The sequence below is a fragment of the Aethalodelphis obliquidens genome, unplaced genomic scaffold (assembly GCF_003676395.1).
Source record: "Aethalodelphis obliquidens isolate GAN/ISIS:26980383/991018 unplaced genomic scaffold, ASM367639v1 scaffold14, whole genome shotgun sequence".
Classification (NCBI taxonomy): Eukaryota; Metazoa; Chordata; class Mammalia; order Artiodactyla; family Delphinidae; genus Aethalodelphis; species Aethalodelphis obliquidens.
Genome location: NW_020837958.1, coordinates 17727326 through 17738152, shown reverse-complemented (window position 1 = coordinate 17738152; position 10827 = coordinate 17727326). Strand labels below are relative to the sequence as shown.

Below are 10827 nucleotides of genomic sequence, written 5' to 3'. Positions count from 1 at the left end.
CTAGGAACGGTAAGAATGGCATAAGGCACTGAGAAATAAATAGTAAATGAAGGGCTCACCTTAAAGTGCTGCTCTTGGGTTCAGACTGTTTTCCCATTCACCAGCAGCGGATAGCCTTAAAAATAGAGTAAGTGGTAGAAGGGGTTGGTTGCTGTCAATAACTCCCAGGTACGGGGATGGCAGGACAGAGCAGAATGAGCACCAGCCTAGGTCTCCACGACTGCACTTCTCATCCCAGCTCTCTTACTGCATCGCAGTGTGATCTTGGGCAAATTCCCTAACCTCTCTGGATCTGTTCCACCTCTATAAAAAAGAATTCAGTACCAGGAATTCATCATCTGACATCCTTTCCATCTCTAAACCATGAGTATCTCACCAGGCTAAATTCAGGGTTAGTATTAGAAGAGCCGTTCACCTAAGAAAGAAACTAGAAAACCTTTGGTTCTGTGCCTAAAGATGGTCCACTCAGAGGTATCGTACTCTTTGGAAGACTACGTTTAATGACAAAGGATTAGCTTTCCACGTTTTTCCTCACAAGACTTACCAAGGCAAAATGACATCTTCTCTGATGTTTTACCTGGTTTCACATTCTTTTCAATATTAAATGAAATTATGTGACTAACATGCTCACCACAAGACCTGGCACTTATTAAATGGCTCCTTATAAATATTACTTCTTCTGCTTTCCCTAAAGGTTTTGGGTGTCTAATATTCAATTGCCTTGCTGGATTTGTGTTCTATAAGTAGAGATTTTTTTTAATGTGTTAAAGTTTTTTTTGTTTTTTCTTTTTTTGTTTGTTTTTATTTGGCTCTGCCGGGTCTTAGTTGTGGCACACGGGATCTTTAGTTGTGGCATCCGGGCTCTTAGTTGCAGCATGCGGGATCTAGTTCCCTGACCAGGGATCGAACCCAGGTCCCCTGCATTGGGAGCCTGGAGTCTCAACCACTGTACCACCAGGGAAGTCCCTAAGTAGAGATTTTCTAATCCCTGGTTGATACATGGAAACTGTTCCTCGTCAGACATCTCCACTTGGCTAAAGAGACCAACTGTGTTGCTGACTCTCAGAGGTTTGCCAACATTGTCTCCTATAAGACTCAAATAAATAGCACTCTATTATCCATTCCTGAGTCCCCAGAATTTTGAGAAACAGAACGAGGAGTATATCAGAAGGAATCCCACATGTCCCCCTTATTACTGAAAGAGGCTAAATTGAAACACAGCGTGCTGTGAAAAACAACACTGGCCTACTAACTCCTCTCCAAAATTAGGTGGACACCCACTGAGGCAGAGGTTGGGCTCCCACTAGAAAGGAGGAAGAGCAGTGGAGGAATGTTCTCTGTGGGCAAGTCCATGTCTAAGGAAGGAAGGGCAGAGCCAGGTCAAGCAGACCCAGCATTTCCTTCCAAGTTTACAATCAGGTAAAACCCTCCATCATCCCAAGGGTGGAGCAGGAAAGATTTCCAGAGAGGCTAGGACAGCTCTTAAGGAAAATCCCTCCATATGAAAACTGGGAATGGGAAAAAGGCATTCTCATTCACGAAAGACTGTCCATCCAGAACATCATGGAAGAAATAAATGAAGAAACAAACTAAAAACCAGTCTCAGTTACACTAGGGAGAAAGAGTAGAAGCAGATCCAGGCAACTGAAGCCCTAACCTGACCACACAGAAGAGTCAAGATGATCAGATCTCCATTCCAAAATCTCACAATTTCTAAATGTGTGCCCTTCACTTCCAAAGAGAAGGGAGGCTCAGGTCCTGACCATTTTGAGGAGCAAGGCTGGGGTTAATTTGCTGTGGCCAGCAAAATGGAGGGAGTTGTAAGAAGGGAAACGATGTCCTCTGGGATTGATCACTTGGCTGAAAAATTACTTCACCAAACACAAGCAGGGTGGCAGCCCCACTGCCCAGAAGGGGGCCAGCTGCTAATTACAACGCCTCTCTGGAGAAGCGCTTCCAACAGTATTTCTGAGTTGTTAGTTGATTAGGTTTCAGTTAAATCAATAAATCCTTTAGAGTTAACTATCTAGAAGATATTGCTCCACAATTATAATGCACAGAAAAGTGTTTATTATCAGCTTTCTCTTGTTTGGGCTTAATTATTTAAGTACTTGAGATTCAGTGGCTGTCTTCCTGCTGCCCCAGAAACAACCTGAGAGGGAAACTGGCAAACATTTCAAAGAAACCAGGTCTATTTCTAATGGACAAATGAATCAAATGAAAAATGGGCTTTTTCTCAATTATATTCAGGAGGAGCACAATTATTCAATAAATCAATGTGCATTTAGCTTAGGACAGTAAAAGCCACAATGTATTGAGTGCTTACCATGTGTTAGGTTTGCGCTAAGTGCTCTGCCAACACTATCTTATTTAATCTTTATAATTTCCCTGAAAGATAAGTAGTATTATGCCCATTTTCAGATGTGAAAACATGTCAAGTCAGTAAGAGAAAGAGACAGGATTCAAATTCAGATCTGTTGGTATTATGGGTTGAATTGTGTCCCCCACCAAAACTCACATATTCAAGTTCTAACCCCTGTACCTCAGAATGTGACCTTATTTGGTAACAGGGTCATTGCAGATATAACTAGTGAAGTTAAGATGAGGCCATACTGGAGTAGGGCGGGTCCCTAATCCCATATGTCTGGTGTCCTTATAAAAAGGGGAGATTTGGACACAGATGCACACAGAAAGAATGATATGTGAAGATGAAGGCGGAGATCAGGGGGATACTCTACAAACCAAGGAACTCCAAAGATTGCCAGCAAATCACCAGAAGCTAGGGGAGAAATATGGAACAGTATCTTGCTCACAGCCCTTGGAGAGAACCAAATCTGCTGATTTTGGACTTCTAGCCTCGAGAACTAAGAGACAATAAATTTCTGTTAAGTCGCCTGGTTTGTGGTACTTTGTTATGGCAGCTCTAGCAAACTAATATAGTTGGGTCCCCAAAATCTGTGCCTTTCTGCTGGGTCATGCTAGAGGTCTAGGTGGGCAGAGTTTCTTGCTGTTCTTGAACCAACCCATCTGGTTAGACACCCTGAACCAAGCTTTACTGCAGTTTGGACTGAGATTGTAGAGGTAATCTCTGACAACATGTCTAGTGTGGCTTCTTTCCCGCCTTCCCCTGGCTTGACTAGGTCTCCACCTGTCTTAGTGTTTCTGAGAAATCAATATTGCCTCACTCTTTGAGTTAGCAGACCATGTGTTATTCACTCATTCACTAAAAAAATACTGAGCTCCTTCTTTGTTCCCACTAGTCTCTCATGGAGTTCACAGTCTAGCAGAGGAGCACGATGTCAAGAAAATTATCACACTGGAAATTATGACAGCTATACAAAAAATGCTTGTCTTAGAGACCCCTACCAAAATTGAGACTGATCTCTGTTCCAAGCTTTCCTTTGATTCTTTTTAAAAATAAGATAGGTATGTCAGAACACCAAGAAACAGAGCCCAAAGAAAACTTAATTGTTTTATTTATTCTGTATTCAAGGCAATGATAAGCAATATTTGGCAATTATCTGCAAATTTTCTCAAATTTAATAAAAACTATAAACCTGTATATCCAAGAAGCTCACTGAAAACCCAAGTAGGAAAAACCCAAAGAAAATCACACCAAGGCACATCATAAATAAGCATAAATTCAGCAAGGCAGGCTGAAAATTTATGGTAAAGATAAAAATCTTTAAAGCAGTCAAAGGGAAACAAGACACATTACATAGAGAGGATAAATATATAAGACTGCAGAATCCTTATCAGAAACAATGCAAATAAAGAATATAAAGTGCTGAAACAAAACTACCAACAGACTTCCTAACCTAGAATTCTATAACTAGAAAAAATTCCTTCAAAAATTAAGTTGAATTAGGACATTTTTAGTAAATTTAAGATTGACAATGTATTGCCAGATAATATGCATGACAAAGAATTTTAAAGAATGTTCATTAAGCAGAAGAAAAATAATATGTGTTGAAAAAGGTAATATATGAGTAAATATAAAAGACTTTTCTAATTATTTAAGTGTTTAAAAAATATAATTGCCTATTTAGAACAAAGATAACAATAATGTATTGACGGTAGAATAATGTTGAAGTAAAATAAATAACAATTGCACAGAGGATGAAAATGAAATGTTACAAGATACATACTTTAATTATGTGTGAAGTGGAATATTACTGAGATAAAGTATGTATTTTAAACTTGAGAACAAACAAACAAATAAATAAAGCAAGCTGATAAGCCAATTGTGGAAATAAAACAAATACTAAAAAATAACTAATTCAAAAGAAGACAGGAAAAATGGAAAAACAAAAAATAAATGAGACAAATAACAATATGATGACCATAAACCCACGATTATCAAAAGTATATTAGGGCTTCCCTGGTGGCGCAGTGGTTCAGAGTCTGCCTGACAATGCAGGGGACACGGGTTCGTGCCCTGGTCCGGGAAGATCCCACATGCCGCGGAGCGACTGGACCCTGTGAGCCATGGCCGCTGAGCCTGTGCGTCCGGAGCCTGTGCTCCGCAACGGGAGAGGCCACAACAGTGAGAGGCCCACGTACCGCAAAAAAAAAAAAAAAAAGTATATTAAACATAAAGATTTTGAGCACTCCAATTAAAAGGCAAAGATTATCAGACCAGATTTGTTTAAAGGCAAGACTCAACTATATGCTGCCCATATGAAATGCACTTTAAATACAAAGACACAGGATGGGAAAAGATATATTTGAAAACACTAATCATACAGTTAGAGTGACTATATTAATACCAGGTGAAATAGAGCTCAGGAGAAGGAATATTACCATGCCTAAAGAGGAACATTTCATAAAATAAAATGGTCAATTCAGCAAGAATATGAAAAAATACAAAATGTACATGCACCTAATAACAGAGCTTCGAAGTGCACAAAGCAAAAACTTATAGCCTTTAAGCCTTAAGGAAGAAATGGATAAAATTATGGTTGGAAATTTCAACATTCTTCTCTCAGTAATCAATAGAACAAGCAGACAGAAAAATGAGAAAGTATATAGAAGAGTCAAACAACGCTATCAGGTTAAATTCATCAATACCCTTAGAACATTTCACCCCGAAACAGCAGAATGCACATTCTTTACAAATGCACACAAATGTTCAACAAAACAATCCATAGGCTGGGATATAACATATATCTCAAAAGGTTTAAAATGATAGGAATTACATAAAGTATGTTTTCTAAGCACAATGGAATTAAATAATCAATAACCAAAAAGTCATGAAAATCCCTCCAAACATGGAAATTAAACAACATGCTTCCAAATGACCCATGGGTCACAGAAGAAAGCAAGAGAGAAATTAGAAAATATATTTAACTGAATAACGAAAACTCAACATGAATTAAGATTTGGGGATGAATCTAAAGCAACACTTACAGGGAAATTTGTAGCTTTAAATGGTTTGTTTTTTTGTTTGTTTGTTTGTTTGTTTTTCTGTGCCACGCAGCATGAGGGATCTTAGTTCGACAACCAGAGATCAAACGTGTGCCCCCTGCATTGGGAGCACAGAGTCTTAATGACTGGACCGCCAGGGAAGTCCCTTAAATGCTTATATTAAGGTAATCCTCTGTGACATTTTTTCTAATTGAAGTATAATTGCTGTGTAATATTAAAGAAGTTTCAGGTGTTCACAAGTTTTAAAGGTTATACTCCACTTATAAAATATTGGCCATATTCCCTGTGTTGTACAATATGTCCTTGTAGGTTATTTTATACCTAATAGTTTGTACCTCTTATTCCCCTACCCCTATATTGCCCCTCCCCTCTTCCCTCTCCCCACTGGTAACCACTAATTTGTTCTCTATATCTGTGAGTCTGCTTCTTTTTTTATTATATTCACTAGTTTGTTGTATTTTTTAGATCCCACAAATAAGTGATGTCATATAGTATTTGTCTTTCTCTGTCTGATTTTTTTCACTTAGCATAATGCCCTCCAAGTCCATCCATGTTACTGCAAATGGCAAAATTTCGTTCTTTTTGTGGCTGAGTAGTATTCCATTGTGTGTGTGTGTATGCCACATCTTTATCCATTCGTCTGTTGATGGACACTTAGGTTGCTTCCATATCTTGGCAATTGTAAATTGCCAACATAGGGGTGCATGTATCTTTTGAATTAGTGTTTTTGTCTTTTTCAGATATATACCCTGTGACATTTTAATCCTTAAAAAATTATATGAGGATTTCTGACCTGTATTGTGTTTCTCTTTTGTCAAAGAGTGCTTGCTGAAGCTGAATGTGATGGTGGAGTTTGGGGAGCAGGTTTACTTCAGTTCAGTTTGACTGGGTCAAAGTCCATGACAGTTAAAATACTTCGGATGTCTGTTTGCTTCCCAGCCTAGGATGAAGTCAGTAGTTCTTGCTTCCTTTTCTGTTGTTGGAGAGCAATCTGCTGCAGTAGCTGTGAGCTAACCAACATCATCATCACAGTGGAGAAAGAGGAATGTGGTCTCTGCAAAAGCATCAACACCACGTGGTGTGCGGGCTACTGCTACACCCAGGTAGGTACTTTGCTTTGAAGGAAGTGAGAGTGCTGAGGGTCTGGATGAGGCAGGCTTCATTTATTCCCACTCTGTCAATATTTTGTCTCTTCTGAATAACAGCCACGAGTCCTTTAGTCAACACTGTCTGTGTTGTGATTGAGGTAAATTACCATGATACCATTTAGATGTTTGGGTTTGGATTTAATTTGGGTAAAACAAATTTGGGACAGCTCAGACTGATGTAAATGAATGCTTCAGTAATGTGCCAACTCTGCATTTTAAAAGAGCATTTTTCTGCTAGCTTTACCTATTGAGGGATAAACATGGGCATGAGTACATATCTATATTTAACCATGGAATATTGCCAATAGTCTTAAAAAGCCAATTGCAATAATAAAAGGATACCTCTGTAACAGGGAGAGTAATAACATTCATTTTAAAGCCAAATAAAAAATGCAAGCAGCCAATTATAAAATCATTTTATTGGCCCATCTTTAATACAATACCAACGAGCAGCCTGAGAGCAATCAATCCCTGTAGATTAGAACCAAAATGAATCATCAAACCCACACCCTTCTTTATGCTGTTAAGAAAATTAAGGAATACAGGTATTAAACCATTTGTCTACAGTTTCACAGTTTCTTCAAAATAAACCAGTTAAAGGCAAAAGTGTTTCTTTGCCATTTTTCTGTTGTACCTGGCTGTGCAGAAGTTTGATAAACTGAAATTGAAATTGGCTGCTTTTTAATGAAAATACTTTGTTTGATATTAAATGAATTGATCAATAAAACTCAACTTACTGCACTTTGGGTGAGATATAGACCCAGTGGCCAGCTAGGGAAATGAATTAACCCCCAGTCCCCTTTCTCCCTCAAAGCCAATTATTTTCTCATTGGGCAAGTAGAAGAGTGAAATATATTTGGCCTGATTTAGATGTTCTGATAGTGAAACTGTTATCATATACTTTTGGATTAAGAACCCCACAAAGGTACAGAATTTAAGGCAGTGGCAAGGAAGAACCTAAAAGGCAATAGAATATCCAAAATCCAATATGAGATTTCCCAAACACTTTAGGCAAAATATCAATAACTTAACTTACGGCTCTTATTCCTCTCTTAAATATACACAGAAAAGAGTACTTGGAAATATTTTTCTTTCCAAGTGCTATGTTTTTACCAGTCATTAATATAGCTTAAGATTACGAGGTACAAAAACAAAAACAAAAACAAAAAAACACCCATCCTTAAATTGCTAAGGTCATATCTTCTAAAGATACCCTTTATCTTTACATGTTTTTATGCCATACAAATTCAAAGGTTTTACAGAGTTTTAGAAATATTAAATATGTGGGTACTCTCATGGTAGAGAGAAAAGAGAGTTATATTTTCTATAACACTTCCAGGGCAGTTCAGAAAAGCGGTATAAATGTTCCTTTATGAGGTCAAGTTTCCTGTGCTTAAGTATCTTAGAAGCTGATCTTCTGAGAGCAAATATTAGAGCAAGCAGTAGTAAATCCCTGTCTCATATTGACTAAGCCAAACAGAAACTTGCAGAATATTGTAACCTAACTCTCTCTCTCTTAAACCACTCAGGATCTAGTGTACAAGGATCCAGCCAAGTCCAACATCCAGAAAACATGTACCTTCAAGGAGCCGATGTACAAGACGGTCAAAGTGCCTGGCTGTGCTCACCATGCAGACTCCCTGTATACGTACCCAGTAGCCTCTGAATGTCACTGTGGCAAGTGTGACAGCGACAGCACTGACTGCACCGTGCGAGGCCTGGGGCCCAGCCACTGCTCCTTCAGTGAAATCAAAGAATAAAGAGCAGTGGACACTTTGAGCTGCCCACCCTCGTCCTGAAAGACTAAGACATCCAAGAAGTCTGTGTGTACATGTGCCCAGGCTGCAAACCACTGTGGGAGACCCCACTGATCCCTGCTCTCCTGCATAAGGGAGCTCCAGGAATGGAGAGTGCTGGGGCCTGGGGCCTGTCACCACCCAACCCTATATTCCTAGTTCTGGGCTCTGTCGGTTTCATTCAACTTGAATGCAGGGGTTGTAAGCTGTTTCCCATTTTTAATAGACTTAGAGGTCCTCTAGAGCAACCCTGTCATTTTACAGATGAGAAAACCTAGACTTAGGAGAAGGAAGTCTCAAGATGATGGAGTAGGAGAACTAAATGGAACACAATCTCCTGTAAGATATATGGCCTGCAAGAGCAGAGCCAGTATCACTTTAGTGTCATGGAGCAGGTACCTAACTCTATATCTAATTGTTTCATTATTAAGAGGAGAGTCAGGAAGGTAGGGATACTAAATCAAGACTATCCACTTTATTGCCAGCCTATGCAGGTGCTACAACAGTTCCACCTCGCCTGTGTTTTCTGGAAGAGAAGTTGTTGACTTGAGAAGGTGGGAGCAGGTGTGGGAGGGTGGTAAGCTGGGAAACAGTGAGACCATTCACAATTTGCAGGCTTAAAAACCAAATCTTAATTTTTATTTCAAATTTGAATTAAGAGCCAAGACGAGAACTATGAATTTGGGGCTGTGGAAATTCAATTGCAAGATCAACAAATATCCTTTCCTAAATTGCTAGCCCCTATGTACTTTGCCACTTAAATAAATCTGATCAAGAACTTCCAGCCTTCTCAAAGCTCCCCCTCAGGCAATAGGGCATCTCATCTGTCACTTATTGCTGTGCCACCTGTACCAGAAATTTCCTCCATTGCTGGGATGGGAACCTTGAAGTCCATGTGACAGCACATTAGGCAACTTAACAGGCTACATTTAACTTACTTGCCAATTAACTTTTCAGAGAAATAGTTCTCTTAAAAAGAGTTTGCAGTCTAGAGAGAATAGCTGTATTTTCTGGGCTCTCTCTACATTTGCTTTATCACTTGACTACATGTTCTCCTAAATCTATGATTTCTTTCAAAAGGGTGCACTCTGAAAATGCTTCATGACTTAAATTACTTTTAAAGATAATAACTCTTTTTTTTCACCTGAATGTTGAAACATACTTAAAAATCAAAAATGTTGTCTAACAAAGGCACAACTTTGGATTTTTCCATGCTCTTGAACTACTTGCTCATGACACATACATGTGTATTTTCATAATATAAGTGGTAACGTTACTAGAAATCTATTTTTAAATGCTTCTATAAATATCACCTGTGCTTACTGTTCATTTGGGAATATCAATAAGAATTTTACTGGATTTTAGTGTTCTTTTTTCCCTAAAATAGACCTTCTGTCATTTCTTGTATCATCACTTTCTTAATTTATTCCTACTCTTAACCCCCAGTCTACACTAAAATTGATTTATTCCCAGAAAGCTCTTAGCATGTCTTACCTGTAACTCAGACTCAATGGGAAGTTTTCCTCATAACCTTTGGAATCTAGTTAAGTACTAGAGCTGATATATTTTCCAGCACATGGATATCAAGGATTATTCTTCTCAGGAGATGCAGAAAAATCATTTGACAAAATTCAACATCCTTCATGATAAAAACTCTCAACAAATTGGATATAGAAGGAATGTACCTCAACATAATAAAAGCCATATATGACAAGCCCACAGCTAACTTCATATTCAATGGTGAAAGACTGAAAGCTTTTCCCCTAAGATCAGGAATAAGAGAAGGATGTCTACTCTCACCAGAGAATATTCCAACATTACCAGAAGTCCTAGACATAGCAATCAGGCAAGAAAAAGAAATAAAAGTCTTCCAAATCAGAAAGGAAGAAGTAAAACTGCCTGTGATTGCAGATGACATAATCTCATATGTAGAAAGCACTAGCGACTCCACTCAAAAACTGTTAGAACTAATGAATGAATTCAGCAAAGTTTCAGGATACCAAATCAACGTACAAAAATCAGTTGCATTTCCATATACTAACAACAAAACTATCTGAAAAAGAATTAAAGAAAATAATCACATTCACAATAGCATCAAAAACAATATAATAGCTATGAATAAAGTTAACCAAGGAAATGAAAAATCTGTACAATAAAAAATATAAGACCATGATGAAAGAAACTGAAGAAGACACAAATAAATGGAATAATATCTCATGTTCATGGGTCAGAAGAATTAATATTGTTAAAATATCCAGGGGCTTCCCTGGTGGTGCAGCGGTTGGGAGTCTGCCTGCCGATGCAGGGGACACGGGTTCGTGCCCCAGTTCGGGAGGATCCCACATGCCACGGAGCGGCTGGGCCCGTGGGCCATGGCCGCTGGGCCTGCATGTCCAGAGCCTGTGCTCCATGGCGGGAGAGGCCACAACAGTGAGAGGCCCGCGTACCACAAAAAA

At 38.8% G+C, this 10827-nt stretch overlaps 1 protein-coding gene across 1 annotated transcript; it reads left to right on the top strand.

Moving 5' to 3' along the window:
• Window positions 1–1835: 1835 nt before the first annotated feature.
• On the top strand, window positions 1836–8335 carry LOC113625162 (follitropin subunit beta-like). Its single transcript, XM_027115667.1, has 3 exons — window positions 1836–1962; window positions 6415–6530; window positions 8105–8335. The coding sequence occupies exons 1-3, from the start codon at window positions 1836–1838 to the stop codon at window positions 8333–8335; spliced, it is 474 nt and encodes a 157-aa protein (XP_026971468.1).
• The last annotated feature ends 2492 nt before the right edge of the window (window positions 8336–10827 follow it).

Coding starts and splice junctions, on each gene's coding strand:
- LOC113625162 (XM_027115667.1), top strand. CDS start 1,836: ATGTCCTCTGGGATTGATCACTTGGCTGAAAAATTACTTCACCAAACA. Junction 1,963..6,414: donor CTGGAGAAGCGCTTCCAACA/GTATTTCTGAGT, acceptor GTTGTTGGAGAG/CAATCTGCTGCAGTAGCTGT. Junction 6,531..8,104: donor CGGGCTACTGCTACACCCAG/GTAGGTACTTTG, acceptor TAAACCACTCAG/GATCTAGTGTACAAGGATCC.